Raw genomic sequence first — 18,142 nt, forward strand, 5'->3', positions numbered from 1 at the left:
CATCTGTCTGTCTCATTCTGACTCCACCCTCACCCTCCGGCTCCCTGTTCCATCTGTCTGTCTGTCTCATTCTGACTCCACCCTCACCCTCCGGCTCCCTGTTTCATCTGTCTGTCTGTCTCATTCTGACTCCACCCTCACCCTCCGGCTCCCTGTTCCATCTGTCTGTCTGTCTCATTCTGACTCCACCCTCACCCTCCGGCTCCCTGTTCCATCTGTCTGTCTGTCTCATTCTGACTCCACCCTCACCCTCCGGCTCCCTGTTCCGTCTGTCTGTCTGTCTCATTCTGACTCCACCCTCACCCTCCGGCTCCCTGTTCCGTCTGTCTGTCTGTCTGTCTCAATCTGACTCACTCTGAGCCGTGGAGTTTGAGGAGGTGACTAGAGTTATGATGAGAATCTCCATAATCCCACTCCATCTGATTACCCTGCATGCATCACTGAGAGGCTGGACTGTGTGAACTCTGGGAACATCCCTGCAGCTTGTGCTCTGAAAATCAGAGCCAGCAAACATGAAATCCATTGATGATATTGATGATGCAAAGAAATATTCTAGCCTACACAGAATTACTACAAATTATAATTTAATCTATTAGACATATCATCAAATGGATTGCTTCATTATATATTGCATATTTTAAAAACATGTAAATGTTGCTCATTATACACACATCAGTCCTTAGATAATTAACCTAAATCAAACGTGATTGAATTAACACGCAGTGCGTGGTGATTAGCGTGAATGCAAACCACATGCCTGGGACTGGTATTCACACACATCCGGCAGCTTGTAATGGCTTAGCTAGCACTGCCATGTTGCGCCCACTCTCATCTGTGCCAACTCTCAACACACCAACATCATGTCAGACCTATTGATGTAAAGCCCCAGAGCCAACCGGGTCCCTCTGTGACTATATGACCTGCCCTCACTGCTGCTGCCTCAAATCCCTTCCACTCTGCTCTGATGTGGATGCTGACCCTGTCTGTCACAGAGATGGCTGTTTTTAATTCCACATGTATTCCATGCAGTCCTGCATGCGCAGTCACATCACCATTTATCATGAAGATGAATATTATTAATCACCTCGTCCCCATTGTATAGATATAGTAGCCTTCAGAGACCCATTTTGTGTGGAACAATGTGAGCATGACCACCACTCAATAAACAACAACAACATCCTATGGCAATGCTACTAACCAATTCTTTAGTAGATATCAATGTGTTATAATTCAGATTATGAGATGGAATATGAATGTACATTTCATGGCTGTTCTCTATGGGTGTAGCCTTAGTCCAGCACTGACTGAACACCTACTTTAGGCTTGCCAGGAGTCTGCCGGGTCCCAACCTACATGATTTATGAAATAGCTTTAAAACTGTTCTCAACGGGAGATTAAAGTGTGCAGCCTGTTAACCGTGGGCCCTTGGTGAGCTCTCCTCAGCCTCCGGCCAGGGTGCTTAGAGAATGTGCACCCGGGCCGCTCTCTCCTGCCTCAGGGGGGACTCTGACACACCTGTCTCTCTTTTGTCTCCGCCCAGAGCCCAGAGGGGGACGCACAGACACTGACAGAGGTGGACCTCTTCATCTCCACCCTGAGGATCAAAGTGCTCAACGCAGACACACAGGTGAGTAGAGGTCCTGACTCCAGCCCTGACAGGACCAATCCGATGCAGTGGGGCCATAGCCACACAACTCCTCTCGGTGGCCTTTGTGACAGATTTTGGGTGATAATTTATTTATTTAATATTTATTATCTGATCTCCCTCTGACTGAGGATTAAAACAAATAAATGAAATGTTAAAGCCTCTATAGACAGCTGTCAATAAAGTGGGACATAGCAGGAAGATGAAAGCTAGTTTTAAACACTGGGTTTCCCAAATATTAATTAGTCAGAAATCATCTCACCTCCAAAGCCAAATTGTTTAGGACATACAGTACATGCTTGACACATGGCTTTGAACAGTCATGCAGTTATAAATGAGGTAGATTGTAGCACTTTACTCTTGATGTCATGCCTCAATGTCTTATGGGAAACCAGATTTTCCAATGTGAGAGGGTCAGCCGTAGTGTGATCAGTGATATCTCTGATGTAGAGACTAGAGTGCCAGCTGACTGACTGTGAACAGAATGTGTGTCCCTGTCGTTGAGTTGCAGTCCGACTGAACAGAACAGCAGTGTGTGGGCTGGCTGCCTGGCACAGCCTACTGTAATGTGCTGCAATGCAGTGTCTCTCCATTCCACTCCCTGCCTGGCACAAGGCTACCTGCTTCCCGCAACCATTGAGATGGGAAAAGTCTGGATTTATGGGGGTTGGTTAGTTGGTGAGAGATTGAAGTCAGAACTGCTCTTTCATAAGTTGCAACACAATGGAATTTGCATGTGATTTTTCTTATTTACGATGCCAATTCTACCACTTTCTAGATGGAATAATGTCATATTTCATACACACTCTGAACATTTGTGCCGTGAATGAAAATGTAAGAGCAATCCTATTGAATAATCTTTTTAAATAATTCCCAAACATGCCTCGGTTCAGCCCCTGCTGTCTGTGTGTACCAGAAGGCATGAGAACATTCGAGAACCCCAGGTTGATTAGAGGTGTGATTCCCACGCCTTGGTCTGCTACGGAGCATATGGGCTGAGTGGAAATGCATGGAGTTCTGCCACTCTGTTGATGCTGCTCACCATGAGAAAGGTGAAAGGCTGTAGGCGCAGCATGCACAGACAAATTGGATCGTTAATTCTGCTGACGGACTAATGATGTTTCGCTGAAGAGCGTGCAGGACGGAGCTGAGCGTTCCCGCTCCTCCTACGGCGCTACCAGACACTCGTGTGAAGATAAGCACCTTGTCATACTTCGCCTGAAGCGTTTGCAAAACACAGTGTGTTTATTTTACTCGAAGCGTCAATTGTAATAGAGTTGTTAGGTTCTAATTCTCAGAGTAAAACACTCAACGGACATTTATGAAAGCTTAACCAAGTTTATTCTGCCCATACAGCTGCATTCAGAGAAAAACAATTTCACTCAAGTACTGATATTTAACTGTTCCTCATAGGCTGAGTCTCCTCCTACCCATCTGTACAAACGTCATTCTTACTGCTAGGCAGGACACTAGTGATATGGGCCATAAACTTTTATTTCTCCCTTAAGCTGACCTGACCTCAACCCCCCTCCATCACTAATCTATGGCTCTCTCCCCTTATCAATGCCTGCCACCTGTAATCGCTTCCCTTCACTCAACACATTCCAAGCTTAGTTGCCCCCACTATATACCTTCCTCCTATAACCATTAACTTCTGGTGTAGACCCTCTAAACCTCAGCACTCAATCACTGACATGAATAAGTATATTTCCTATTCTAAGAACCCAACACAGTATATAGTTTAGTATTTTTATACTGTGTATTAGTACACGTGTTACGGTGTGTTCGGTCGTCATAGTTGTTTGTTGCTGTGGTGGCGTACACAGGAAACTATGATGGACAACGCCCTGCGCACCATCTCCTACATAGCTGACATTGGGAACATCGTGGTGCTGATGGCGAGGCGCCGCATGCCGCGCACAGCCTCCCAGGACTGCATCGAGACGACACCTGGAGCCCCAGAGGCCAAGAAACAGTACCGGATGATCTGCCACGTCTTTGAGTCTGAGGACGTAAGTGAATGTGTGTAAATGTCTGTGATCTGCCCCTTGAGGCTAATATCAAGTGGTAGAATGGATCAGGACCAGGTGAAAGGTTAGGCACAGGACATGTTTCTAAATGTCGAGGTAAGGGGTTGTGACTGATTCAGAGATTAGTCACAACACATTATGAACGACATGTTCACCAGTAACACCCTCTGTGATACGTTGAGCTGGGAGGATCCACCTCTGATAGGCCAGTCTCTCTGCCTGTCTCCTCCCCTAGCCAGTGTGCGTCTGCCCCTGCATTGCAGTTGTCCCTCTTAATCGCCATTTCTCCATGTCGAATTAGCTGGTGTGTTATAAAGGACCGTCAGTCTGAGTGTTGACACACGAGTCATTTAGTCTCAGTGCAGAAGGGGAAATGATATATGTCAATGCCTCTCCCGACAGTGTCTTATTACTGTCTACCTATATTATATGGTAGGACTGATACTTGATCTACCGGTCTGGATAAGGGCAACGACTAGCTTTACTGTCCTCGTTCTTTGTGGGCAGGATTGGCTGAGTTAGGGGTAGGGGATTCCTACAACTCAAATAGCAGGTTTATATATCGCCATGACAACTTCAATCACTGGTTAACTGCCCCCTCTCCCTCGGCCAGTGCAGAGACGTTGTCAATGTGTGATATGCTGTCTGTCACAGTAATACTGCCAATTTTCACCCACACCACAGTCCAGGATGTGCTTCATGTGTCTATCAAAGCCCAGCATGCAGTTGGATGTCAGTTTGTTAACAGGGTAACCACAGCTTGCTTCCTTGGAAACATATGATTCCCTATAACTGCCTGAGCGAAGATAGAAGGTAAATATAGGGAAACTGGATGGGAGAGACACATCCCTAATATCATATAATATGCAATTAGATGACTTTCCTTTTCTTCTCCTCTTTAGATCAGCTTTTTACAATCAATACCTTTGCCATTTTATACGGAAAATTAAGCAATCATTGCACCAGTGATCCAGGCTTCATGATGCTCACCACTTTAGCTGTGCGAACATGTTTTGGTCCATTTATATGGACCAAATATGTCAGTAATGAAGACATGACAAATAGGTTTTGACATTTAAATTCAATTTTTATTGGACCTCATATAGTACTTGGCAACAGTGAAGCAATTCCTTATGTGCATTGATTCATACTACATAAATGAATATTGATCTGCATCCCCCAGTTGCTTTGTGGTGTGATTCTCCACATTGCTATCACTGTGACAGTGTATTGGAAATGTATTGCTTCTGCCAAATGCATAGCTGTTTTTTGTCATAGAAATATAATTACTAGAAGGGAAAAACCCTCTCAGACCACAGAAATTTGACTCTTAACACTCATGGGTAAATTATATTTTCATAGCCTTATCCTCTCTTCTCATTGGCTCTCCAGGCCCAGCTCATAGCCCAGTCGATTGGGCAGTCATTTAGCGTGGCTTACCAGGAGTTCCTGAGGGCCAACGGCATCAACCCAGAGGACCTGAGTCAGAAGGAGTACAGTGACATCATCAACACACAGGAGATGTACAACGATGACCTCATCCACTTCTCAAACTCTGAGAACTGCAAAGAGGTTTGGCTCTCATTTATCTGTATGAGGTAACTGTATAATGGTGCCTCAGATGCATTGTGCAATCCACTTCTCTGAGGACTTTTGGATGCTCAGACAGTGACCTCTTGCTTAGTAGGAAAGAATTTCTGATGAGCAGTGAGGCAGTCTAGTTCTGTGGAAGTACTGCACATGGACTGCGCCAATCACCAGAGAAGCTGACAGTGGTCTTATATCCATCTGGCCCTCCTCCTTCCGCACGTTGTTTATGTTCTTCCCACTACACCGTTATTTTTCTCCTGCCCACAATCGCTTTGACTGGCGGCACTCATCACTCTCTCTTATCTCTCTTTCTCTCGCTAATGGCTGGCTCCACAGCTGCAGCTGGAGAAGCATAAGGGGGAGATCTTGGGCGTGGTCATAGTGGAGTCTGGCTGGGGCTCCATCCTGCCCACGGTCATCCTGGCCAACATGATGAACGGTGGGCCGGCCGCCCGCTCCGGGAAGCTCAGCATCGGAGACCAGATCATGTCCATCAACAACACCAGCCTGGTGGGGCTGCCGCTCGCCACCTGTCAGGGAATCATCAAGGTGCATGGACAGGGACAGAGTTCTAGGAAGAGTCATTAGTGCTTATTATGTTGACATTACAGTAATTGTGTAACACTACATGAATTCTGCAATTTGATCATAATTCTAATGTAAAATAATCCACTGACTAAACCCAGTGGAGGTTTCAGGATTCCCTCTGCTCTGTCTGACCACTGTGTTTGTCCATCAGGGCCTGAAGAACCAGGTGCAGGTGAAGCTGAACATTGTGAGCTGTCCACCTGTCACCACCGTGCTCATCAAGAGGCCAGACCTCAAGTACCAGCTGGGCTTCAGCGTCCAGAATGGGATTGTAAGTACGATCAGATCAGTCACCACCGCTTGGCCCTGTAGGTTGAATAACACAGGCTGAGATAACAGTCTGGGATTGGTTGAAAAAATACTTTTGATGAGATTCTGGACTTTGTCAATGTCTTTGTCCAACGAAACTTCAGTTCCCTCAGGAGGATTTCAGCTGACATAAACTGAATAGGAGAAGACAGCCCCGTAAATTATTAAAAACTTTTTTTGTTTTCTCCTTTCAGCTGGTACAGTAATCAAACGATATGACAGGCTGTTAGCCTACAGGTCTGTGTGTATGTGATTTGCATCATGAGCGTTACAAGCTTTGATGGAAAAAAACATGCTGCGCACACACGTATTTTAGTGTGTTCCTCATACCACTTTATTCAAGTCTCTGCTGTGTTCAAGTTATCCTCTGTGACACTCCTTAGAGCAATGTTTATATAGTCTGACAATATCCCTTAAAAATCCTATAAAAAGACAAATCCAGATGTAATTACTGTTTTATCTCTCGTGGCTGTCGTTGCACCGAGGCTGAAGCTAGGAGCTTTATTGCCTTAGGTTTTCAGCTCGGTCTGCACTGCCATTTTCCTTGCTACTGCATACAGATTAACCTCACAATGTCATTCACAGAGCTCAAATCTCACCCTGGCCTCTCCCTATCAGGATCACACGGCCAAATCCATGAACGATCCTTGACATTTTAGCAATACAGCTGTTCCAGTAGATTTAATGGAACAACGTTGCATCATTGTTTTATTCCCCTATAGACCCCTGTCTTGTTGCCAATGGGGATGTGTGACTGCCATTAAGGATAGTATTCACCTTCTGTTTGTCATCTTCACCCACAGATCTGCAGCCTGATGCGGGGGGGTATTGCCGAACGGGGGGGTGTCCGGGTTGGCCACCGTATTATTGAGATCAATGGCCAAAGCGTGGTGGCTACAGCGCATGAGAAGATTGTCCAAGCCCTCTCAAACTCTGTGGGCGAGGTGAGGTTCAGATAGAGTTCATAAAGGAGCTCAGACCACAATCAAATAGTATGAGAATTCACAAAACTAGATTACTGGCCATGGCAGGTACATCTTTGAAAGAGGAATGAGCATGATATGCATTCATCAATACAATCATTAGGCTGTACGTGTGTGCCTCTAAGCTTGATTATTTTCAATAAGGATATTGACAGATAAAAGAACAAGCGATAGATGCAAGTGCCGAGCTAAATGTTTGTTTTCTGTCTTTTCCTAAACCAGATTCACATGAAGACGATGCCAGCGGCCATGTTCAGACTCTTAACAGGACAGGAGACTCCTATGTATATATAAACCAAGGACAGATCCCATTTTCCTCCACAGAGCAGCTGTACGCAGTGGTTGTTTACAGTCCAGTTGGAGAGCTCTGGGTGGACCAGACTAGCAGACTAATGAGTGTCAGCCTGAGTGATTACCTTTCTTACTTTTGTGTCGATGACTTATCCTTTTCTGAGCTAACATTCATTCAACTGATACTCCCGATATTTTGCTGATGTTAATACTAAAGAGGGTCATCTGGGTGTTTACGTTATTTATTTGTGTTGTTAGTGTATTTTGGATGCATCACAATGTGTTTTTTATATTCACATCAATGTAATATTGTACCTGCATATTGTTTCATTTAATTTTCATGTAAATACATATTTTGCTAATGTGTCTGAAGTAATGGGGAAGGGTCATGGCTGCTTTGTAAATATTTGTCTTTCCCTGCTGGTTTGATAGCAGGGAAGAAAGCCCTTGACCGCTAAAGGACGATTGAAATCCTGTTGTCAATATAGTTTAGATGGACAATGAAAGGGTATTTGGGAGTGACTTGGGTAATATAATTTTGTTTATATACAGTACCAGTCAAAGGTTTGAGCACACCTACTCATTCAAGGGTTTTTCTTTATTTTTACTATTTTCTATATTGTAGAATAACAGGGAAGACATCAAAACTATGAAATAACACATATGGAATCATGTAGTAACCAAAACAGTGTTAAACAAATCAAAATATATTTTATATTCTTCAAAGTAGCCACCCTTTGCCTTGATGACAGCTTTGCACACTTTTGGTATTCTCCCAACCAGCTTCACCCGGAATGCTTTTCCAACCACCTTGAAGGAGTTCCCACATATGCTGAGCACTTGTTGGCTGCTTTTCCTTCACTCTGCGGTCCAACTCATCCCAAACCATCTCAATTAGGTTGAGGTCGGTTGATTGTGGAGGCCAGGTCATCTGATACAGCACTCCATCACTCTCCTTCTTGGTCAAATAGCCCTTACACAGCCTGGAGGTGTGTTGGGTCATTGTCCTGTTGAAAAACAATTAATAGTCCCATTAAGTGCAAACCAGATGGGATGGTGTATTGCTTGCAGAATGCTGTGGTAGCCATGCTGGTTAAGTGTGCCTTGGATTCTAAATAAATCAGACAGTGTCACCAGCAAAGCACTCCCACACCTCCTCCTCCATGCTTCACAGTGGGAGCCACACATGCAGAGATCATCCATTCACCTACTCTGTGTCTCACAAAGACACAGTGGTTGGAACCAAAAATCTCAAATTTGTACACATCAGACCAAAGGACAGATTTCCACGGGTCTAATGTCCATTGCTCGTGTTTCTTGTCCCAAGCTAGTTTCTTATTATTATTGGTGTCCTTTAGTAGTGGTTTCTTTGCAGCAATTTGACCATGAAGGCCTCTGAACAGTTGATGTTGAGATGTTACTTGAACTCTGTGAAGCATTTATTTGGGCTGCCATTTCTGAGGCTGATAACTCTAATGAACTTACCCTTTGCAGCAGAGGTAACTCTGGGTCTTCCTTTCCTGTGGCGGTCCTCATGAGAGCCAGTTTCATCATATCGCTTGAGGGTTTTTGCGACTGCAAATTTTCTTGAAATTTTCCATATTGACTGATCTTCATGTCTTAAAATAATGATGTACTGTCATTTCTCTTTATATATTTGAGCTGTTCTTGCCATAATATAGACTTGGTCTTTTACCAAATAGGGCTATATTATGTATTCCACCGCTACCTTGCCACAACACTACTGATTGGCACAAACTCATTAAGAAGGAAAGAAATTCCACAAATTAGCTTTTAACAAGGCACACCTGTTAATTGAAATGCATTCCAGGTGACTACCTCATGAAGCTGGTTGAGATAATGCCAAGAGTGTGCAAAGCTGTCAAGGCAAAGGGTGGCTACTTTGAAGAATCTCAAATGTTTCTTTAAGACTTTTTTGGTGACTACATGATTCCATATGTGCTATTTCATAGTTTTAATGTCTTCACTATTATTTCTAAACTCAGCAAAAAAGAAATGTTCCTTTTTCAGGACCCTGTCTTTCAAAGATAATTCGTAAAAATCCAAAGAACTTCACAGATCTTCATTATAAATGGTTTTAACACTGTTTCCCATGCTTGTTCAATGAACCATAAACAGTTCATGAACATTCACCTGTGGAACGGTCGTTAAGACACTAACAGCTTACAGACGGTAGGCAATTAAGGTCAAAGTTATTAAAACTTAGAGGCCTTTCTACTGACTCCGGAAAACACCAAAAGAAAGATACCCAGGGTCCCTGCTCATCTGCGTGAACGTTCCTTAGGCATGCTGTAAGGAGGCATGAGGATTGCAGATGTGGCCAGGGCAATAAATTGCAATGTCCGTACTGTGAGACGCCTAAGACAGTGTTGCAGGGAGACAGGACGGACAGCTGATCGTCCTCGCAGTGGCAGATCACGTTTTGTTCCCTGCAAGACAGGAATGTCAGTGTTCTGCCATGGCCAGCGAAGAGCCAGGATCTCAATCCCATTGAGCACGTCTGGGACCTGTTGGATCGGAGGATGAGGGCTAGGGCCATTCAACCCCAGAAATGTCCGGGAACTTGCAGGTTCCTTGGTAGAAGAGTGGGGTAACATCTCACAGCAAGAACTGGCAAATCTGGTGCAGTCCATGAGGAGATGCACTGCAGTACTTAATGGAGCTGGTGGCCACACCAGATACTGACTGTTACTTTTGATATTCACCCCCCCTCCCCTATGTTCAGGGACACATTATTCAATTTCTGTTAGTCACATGTCTGGAACTTGTTCAGTTTGTCTCAGTTGTTGAATCTTGTGATGTTCATACAAATATTAACACATGTTAAGTTTGCTTAAAATTAACACAGTTGATATTGTGGACGTTTCTTTTTTTGCTGAGTTTACAATGTAGAAAATAGTAAAATAAAGAAATGCCCTTGAATGAGTATGTGTGTCCAAACTTTTGACTGGTACTGTATATCAAGCAAATGCTAGCAGCAGAGGTTGTATGTTTCAAAACGCCACATCCCTTCAGATTTGAACTTTTTCATTTGACAGAAATTCAAATCTCATCATGAGGTAAATGTTACTGACTAGTGTGCAAGTATGTTTTTAACTTCCATATGTCAACACAATGTTTTGGACAGCACTGTCTCTCACACATTTTAATAACAGTTCATTCAAAACTATAAGCAATGTATGAAACTTGAAAGGGTAGTTTCTATGTGTGCTATGTTCATCTTATGTGTTTCACCCCAACAGAAACTCAGTTGAGTCGATTGTGAATGTATTGTGTTGTAAGAACTGTGTCCATTGCCATAAGCAGTATTAGAATGTCTGTACATAAAGATAACTTTGTCTAGGATTGTGCTCATAAGCGTCATGGTTAGCCACTGCAAATATCCCTCATTCTGCTGTGTCGGGCTTCAGCCTTGAGAGAAAGATGAACAATGAATCCCACTGTGACTGAGGAAGCCTTACGACTGAGTAATGCTTTTAACATGCATTGTACTAAAAATGACATTTGAAAATTTTACATTTATCTGTGTGCATGCCTCATGATAGTATCAAATCATTATGTCAAGATAACAATAAAATCTCAAATAAAGTCCAATTTCTGTTTGGAAGGTATTTGTTTTACTGTGAATTGTCATTAGATTTTATCAGTCAACAGTTTCACATAAACCATTTACATTTTTTTAATATTTATTGAATGACCAGGAGATTGATTGTCTCTATTACAGTATGTGCAACACACTGGACTTGAAATACAGTGGGTGAATTAGTCTCTACCTCCTCCTGGTGGCAACAGCTAGGTACTGACTAGAGGACAAGACAACAAAAAACAGCTAAAACATTTCAATACTTTCTGGTTTATAAAGATTCAAAGGATGTATTTAACAGTTTTGTGTTATCTTATACAAATATGGTAATCAAGCAATCCCACTCAAACGCAACTTGAAATCACATGATGAAAGAGAAAGCTGCTGTGAGCACGTTTTGTCAAATCATATACTTAAGTTTCATACAGTCTCCAAATATCACATTTCAAGAGTGAAAATTGCTGTTTGGGCAACAGGTAACCCGATTAAGATGTATGCCTGAATAAAATCAAACATTGAAAGTATACAATAACATGGGGCAACATAGACAAATAACAGAATAATCAACTGTTAGATCTAGAACACTGTGGTTGTCTACACTGACTCTCTTATTGGTCCTGGTGTTCCCAGTCTTCTCAGGGGTTCTGGTCCGTCTTGTCACACTTGAGCATGATCTTGACCCCTTGTCCCTGGCGTGTGGTCTCGAAGGCCTGCACAGCCTGCTCTAGGGGGAACCGGTGGGTCACCAGGGGCGCCACGTTCACCTTCTTAGAGGCCAGCATCGCTATAGCTATTGGCCAGCTAGAATAAGAAGACAAAACACATTAACAGTTGAGTTATAAGACAACCAATAAACACAACTTGCTGTAATTGTTGGAACATTAGGGACCATATTCCTGAAGACCTCCCATTGTTGGGAAGGGCCTGTAAGTAAGCATTTCACTGTTAGTCTACACCTGTTGATTGCGAAACATGTGACAAGTCAAATTTGATTTGAAGACTTCCTGCGCTGGCTTCGGGGCTCTGTTGTATTTATCTGGCCTGTTGGTGTTTTTTGGATGTCAGTTCAGTGAGACTACATGGAATGCATCAAAGTATTTTTTACATTCATATCAATGTAATATTGTAACTGCATATTGCTTCATTTAGTTTTTGTTGTTTTTATTTTTCGTGTAAATACATATTTTGCTAATGTGTCTGAAGTAATGGGGAAGGGTCATGGCTGCTTTGTAAATATCTATTGATTTTTCCTGCTGGTTTGATAGCAGGGAAAAAAGCCCTTGACTGCTAAAGGACGATTGAAATCCTGTTGTCAATATAGTTTAGATGGACAATGAAAGGGTATTTGGGAGTTAATAGGGTAATATTATTTTTTATATATGTATATCAAGCCAATGCTAGCAGCAGAGGTTGTATGTTTCAAAACGCCACATCCCTTCAGATTTGAACTTTTTCATTTAGCAGAAATTCAAATCTCATGAGGTAAATATTACTGACTAGTGTGCAAGTGTGTTTCTAATTTCCATATGTCAACACAATGTTTTGGACAGCACTGTCTCTCACACATTTTAATAACAGTTAATTCAAAACTATAAGCAATGGATGAAACTTGAAAGGGTAGTTTCTATGTGTGCTATGTTCATCTTATGTGTTTCACCCCAACAGAAACTCAGTTGAGTCGATTGTGAATGTATTGTGTTGTAAGAACTGTGTCCATTGCCATAAGCAGTATTAGAATGTCTGTACATAAAGATAACTTTGTCTAGGATTGTGCTCATAAGCGTCATGGTTAGCCACTGCAAATATCCCTCATTCTGCTGTGTCGGGCTTCAGCCTTGAGAGAAAGATGAACAATGAATCCCACTGTGACTGAGGAAGCCTTACGACTGAGTAATGCTTTTAACATGCATTGTACTAAAAATGACATTTGAAAATTTTACATTTATCTGTGTGCATGCCTCATGATAGTATCAAATCATTATGTCAAGATAACAATAAAATCTCAAATAAAGTCCAATTTCTGTTTGGCTGGCTCATTGGAAGATATTTGTTTTACTATGAATTGTGTCATTAGGTTTTATCAGTCAACAGTTTCACATAAACCATTTACATTTTTAAATATTTATTGAATGACCAGGAGATTGATTGTCTCTATTACAGTATGTGCAACACACTGGACTTGAAATACAGTGGGTGAATTAGTCTCTACCTCCTCCTGGTGGCAGAAGCTAGGTACTGACTAGAGGACAAGACAAAAAACAACAACTACAATATTTCAATACTTTCTGGTTTATAAGATTCAAAGTATGTATTTAACAGTTTGAGTCATCTTGTAAAAAATATTTCAACAGCAACTTGAAATCACATGATGAAAGAGAAAGCTGCTGTGAGCATAACGTTTTGTCAAATCATATACAAATCATATACAAATCATACAGTAATATCACATTTCAAGAGTGAAAATTGCTGTTTGAGCAACAGGTAACCTGATTAAGATGTATGCCTGTTAGTCTGGGGCGGTGGGTAGCCTAGTGGTTAGATCATTGGGCCAGTAACCGAAAGGTTGCTAGATCGAATCCCCAAGCTGACAGGGTAAACATCTGTCGTTCTGCCGCTGAACAAGGCAGTTAACCCACTGATCCTAGACGTCATTGTAAATAAGAATTTGTTCTTAACTGACTTGCCTAGTTAAATAAAGGTTAAATAAAAGTCTACACCTGTTGATTATGAAACAAGTCAAAATGTTCAGGGCTCGGTTGTATGAGATGAATGGCAGTATTATGAATGGCACTTATTTTCTGTACCTAGTTAACCTGAGAGAAGGAGGTTCACTTACGTGTTGCAGTAGCGGAAGACCCCTCTGATGTCCACCTCTCTGAGAGCAGCATTAAGCAGTGGGATAGTGGTCATCGCTGCACCCAACCCCACTAGAACCACCACTCCTCCAGGACGTGTAGCCTGGCAGCAAGTAGTACCAGTCAAAAGTTTGGACACACCATTCAAGGTTCTTTATTTTTACTATGTTCTACATTGTAGAATACTAGTGAAGACATCAACACTATGAAATAACACATATGGAATCATGTAGATAGCAAAAAAGTGTTGAATCAAAATATATTTGATATTTGATATTCTTCAAAGTAGCCAGCCTTGATGACAGCTTTGCACTCTTGGCACTCTACCAGCTTCATGAGGTAGTCACCTGGAATGCATTTCAATTAACAGCTGTTCTTTGTTAAAAGTTCATTTGTGGAATTTCTTTCCTTCTTAATGCGTTTCTCACCACTCCCCCATATGCAATGTCTTGAACTATGCAGACAGACGGATTAAAAGTATGTTTACATTCTAATACTTCTGACAGCCAACTGTCTCCGCCCATAACCTTTGGACTTTATAGCATTCCCAGAAAGCATGAATCATTATTATTGAGTCATTATTAGTTTTACACTTAAGACATGACTCCGTTGCTGTGCTGTAGAATTTGTGAATTTTGTCTCTTGTATAATAAATTCTATAGATTAGTTCATACTGGATTAAGCGTACATTTTCGTTAACTGTAATTTCTTTAGTTGTGCGCCAACATTCCCTCCATCTTCTACCAACATCAGTTCTTTGTCTTGGTTGAAATAGTTACATTTACATTTACATTTAAGTAATTTAGCAGACGCTCTTATCCAGAGCGACTTACAAATTGGTGCTTTCACCTTATGACATCCAGTGGAACAGCCACTTTACAATAGTTTGTTTTTTTTGTAAGAGAAAACTGCAACATTTCACAGTACAGTATTTCCATGGGCTCTAATATCACTCTTGTAGCTGTACTTACATAAATGGCAGTCTGGACACTGCTCTCCACACCGGTGCACTCAATGGTGATATGAGGCTGTGCTCCCAGCAGTCCTTCAACTCTCTTAGCCAGCTCCTCAGGCCCATCCTCTCTCTTCACAGTCAGAGGGAAGTCTGCTCCCAGCTCCTTGGCCATGACCAGGCGATCTGCTGACAGGTCTGAAACAGGAAAGACAAAAATAATACTGTGGCAGTCCCTACTATACTGGGCAAGCACACAGTATTACTCATGTACCCACACAAAAAGCTTTTCACTTCAAAGCCCTTTCAAAAGAAGGAAGTCCTCGGTAGACAATTTCGATTTGAGAGAACCAAAACAGATCCCATAAAGAGTGTAGTGTTTCACCCTGTGCCTTACCAGTTATTACTACCTGTGAGGCACCCATAGCCTTGGCCACCAGCAGACAGACCAGCCCAATTGGTCCTGTGATAGGGAAAAGAGAAATGCTTAGTTTGAATGTGCACATGTTAATTGGAAGTTTGGACACTGCTCTCCACGCCGATGCACTCGATGGGGATGTGAGGCTGTGCTAGTAACCATACAGGATATTTTTCAACTTAGCTGGTCAACTGTGTGCATGAGGGCTAGAAGTGATGACATGAGGGGTCAGTATAGGAAATAGTACATAAGCCTCGTCTGAGCCAGAAGGGCCCATAGGGCAGGAGCCTATCAACTGATTCAGTAGCTTGAGGCACCTTGATGTGAAAGTACACTCCCTGGACAGGGCACTAGTCTATCGCCAGGTCTATATCGAAAATACAGGGAAATACATCGAACTAAAAAGCAAGAGCTGATCTTTATTTACATGTGTTAGTTGTTTATAAAGCACGCTCGCTTACCAGAAGAGTGGATTTGTTAAATATCTGTTACTATGGGTGTTTAAGTTGACTGGGTTTCCCCACTGTTGTTATGCTGTGTCAGCATGATTCTCACTTCTGTAACTAAACCACATTCTTTCATTTCCGAACTTGCATGTTAGTGGAATGTAATAAGCGCCATACTTCTTATTGGCTGTATGTTTGGCAAAGTTAGATCGATTTGTATTTCATTTCATCATGTCTTGTAGTAGTTGAATGACTGGACATAAAACCTGAATAGCTGCAACTGCAAAATTGTGTCACACTTCATGGGTCCAAGCTGCAGTAACAGTAAATAACAGTAACCATTAATGACAGCTGAGCTTTACCTACCTGCCCCACAGATCAGTACACTGCTGCCCAGGGTCACTCCAGCTCTGCGGCAGGCATGAATAGCCACAGACAGGGGCTCAATCAGGGCCCCCTCCTCATATGTCACATTGTCAGGCAACCTGTTCATACACAGAAACAGAGAGAACTTAAGCAATGTAGGTTTGTCATGTTACCCCAAATGTTCTACATTGCAGTATGTTGACAGTTCTGTCCTTGTAGATAAAGTAGAAATAATGAACTCACTTGTAACAGAAGTTGGCGCTGTGTTTGTAAAATCTGCACAAATTCCCATCATCAGGGGGTGTGGCACAGAAGAAGATAGTGGGGGAAAGATTGTATTTTCCTGATTTGAAGAACTCATCTATCTCGCGAGGGACACCTGGCTCTACAGCGACTCTATCACCTAATTATCCAACACATATGAATAATTGACAGACAATCCAAAGTTGTATTATCTGTTCAGTTTTTATAACTGGTGAACATTAACCTGCATTAAAAGCAAAACATTGAATCAAATGAGTACTTCCTTCTCACATGCTTGCACAGTTCTTACCTTCTTTGAGGTTCTTCACTGCTGAGCCCACCTTCACCACCCGACCAGAGGCCTCATGTCCCAGCACCATGGGCTTTTTTACCACATAGTCACCTATGCGTCCATTTTGCCAGAAGTGCACATCGGACCCACAGATCCCAACTGAATGCATCTGAAGCAACACCTCTGAATAAAGGAAAGACAAGCAATTGCGCCACAGGATACACAAACTGTACACAATTAAAAATCAAATGCAGAAATATATACTGTACAAGCTGTCTGCATTGTTTCTTATACCATTTGGACCTGGTTCAGGGATGGGTCGTTGTTCCTGTAAGAAATCAATCGTCACAATTAGTCTGACCATTCGGGTAATCAATCTAAATTATTTCTCCATTCGCGTCCCGCAACCAGCAATTTAAATGACAATTTATATTAAAATATTTGACTTTTAATGTTAAAAAGTAAGTCAAAATTATTAATATTGTATATGGTCATTTAAATGGCTAGTTCCGGGACGAAGCTATGGCATGAGCAAATGAGCTAACTAACTTTGGTCATCAACTTTGTGATATTGACCGAAAGTTGCAGTTTACATTAAATCTCGATCTGCTTATATCAACATGACAAAGTTTAGAGACTACTTTATTACCAGTCTGAGGTCGCCCTGGGAATGCAACACCACGGATAGGTTCTCTTTTTCCATGTTGTATTTACTCAAAGACAACTACAGTGTGAATAAAATCAAAAACCTTGTAAAATTCTTGTTAGGTCTGTGCAGGGCTCAAAGTTCACCTTCCTGCTGCTTGGTGGGCAGTCGACAAAACAAAACAGGCGATTGGAGTATCGTTAGAGAGAACATTCCATTTTAGCAAAGAGAGGGTCGAATTGAGCTATTCTTAAAATTATACGAAACGTGTATTGCTATTTGTATTAATCTAATATTAGTTATTTTAATGATGTATACGTTAATGTTGTAAGGCTCTGAAATGAATGCTACAATTTTTATGTTGCTCCTGTCTCACCTGCTGCGTCGCATTTGAGCTAACACAGAGCGTTGTGGTTAGTCACATGATTGCAGTGCGTAGCAAATGAATCAATCACAGGTCTTGTTTCCGGGGGCGGGAATGAGGTTGAAGACGCACAGGAAATGTTTCTATGGAGATATGTATATATGTATATATGTATATATATATATATATATATATATATATATAAATGTTTTTTTTTTTTTACAGTAACATGCAAAACATAAACATAACAGCCAGCGGGATTCCACAAAGAAATTAGAAAAAAATAAAACTAATCCACATTATATCAATTAAAATACAGACATGTAGCGAATACATTGTTTTTTACGTTTTGTATGCGTTTTAATGACTCTAAATAGTTCTGATAAAAATTAAGAGGGTCTTTTTCTTCATAAATGTTGATTTGTGTATGAAAAATGTTCCTAATACAATAAAGAGATTTATGACATCAATTGTGGAATCAGTGTAGTAAAATAATATGTAAAACTTTTCATGGTTGTAT

At 41.7% G+C, this 18,142-nt stretch overlaps 2 protein-coding genes across 4 annotated transcripts in view; one reads left to right on the top strand and one right to left on the bottom strand.

The window, feature by feature from the left end:
- The window catches only part of LOC115113579 (amyloid-beta A4 precursor protein-binding family A member 2-like), an 86,291-nt gene extending 73,234 nt beyond the window's left edge, over positions 1-13,057 (top strand). For both annotated transcript variants that reach the window (XM_029641367.2, XM_029641370.2), the window contains 7 exons: positions 1,541-1,627; positions 3,472-3,657; positions 5,068-5,247; positions 5,602-5,814; positions 6,005-6,124; positions 6,966-7,106; positions 7,368-13,057. In XM_029641367.2, the coding sequence (XP_029497227.1) occupies positions 1,541-1,627; positions 3,472-3,657; positions 5,068-5,247; positions 5,602-5,814; positions 6,005-6,124; positions 6,966-7,106; positions 7,368-7,439 (999 nt within the window). In that variant the 3' untranslated portion in view covers positions 7,440-13,057. The remainder of the gene's footprint in view (positions 1-1,540; positions 1,628-3,471; positions 3,658-5,067; positions 5,248-5,601; positions 5,815-6,004; positions 6,125-6,965; positions 7,107-7,367) is intronic.
- On the bottom strand, positions 11,052-17,662 carry LOC115113591 (sorbitol dehydrogenase-like). Of its 2 annotated transcripts, none has more exons than XM_029641389.2 (9): positions 17,262-17,662; positions 16,907-16,940; positions 16,631-16,795; positions 16,321-16,480; positions 16,078-16,196; positions 15,245-15,310; positions 14,867-15,045; positions 13,877-13,998; positions 11,052-11,841 (listed from the first exon to the last, which is right to left on the bottom strand). In XM_029641389.2, the coding sequence occupies exons 1-9, from the start codon at positions 17,313-17,315 to the stop codon at positions 11,676-11,678; spliced, it is 1,065 nt and encodes a 354-aa protein (XP_029497249.1). In that variant the 5' UTR covers positions 17,316-17,662; the 3' UTR covers positions 11,052-11,675. The 2 variants fall into 2 exon arrangements, with proteins under 2 accessions (XP_029497249.1, XP_029497251.1); XM_029641391.2 differs by having other exon boundaries at positions 17,362-17,661.
- Between the last annotated feature and the right edge of the window lie 480 nt (positions 17,663-18,142).

Source organism: Oncorhynchus nerka, linkage group LG28, assembly GCF_034236695.1.
Source record: "Oncorhynchus nerka isolate Pitt River linkage group LG28, Oner_Uvic_2.0, whole genome shotgun sequence".
In the NCBI taxonomy this organism is placed as follows: domain Eukaryota; kingdom Metazoa; phylum Chordata; class Actinopteri; order Salmoniformes; family Salmonidae; genus Oncorhynchus; species Oncorhynchus nerka.

Bases quoted from the DNA above. Each gene is read 5' to 3' on its own strand.
- LOC115113591 (XM_029641389.2), bottom strand. From the start codon at position 17,315: ATGGAAAAAGAGAACCTATCCGTGGTGTTGCATTCCCAGGGCGACCTC. The intron at 16,941-17,261 runs GTAATAAAGTAG...GATTTCTTACAG, and splicing joins CCCAGGGCGACCTCAGACTG to GAACAACGACCCATCCCTGA. The intron at 16,796-16,906 runs GTATAAGAAACA...TCCTTTATTCAG, and splicing joins CCCTGAACCAGGTCCAAATG to AGGTGTTGCTTCAGATGCAT.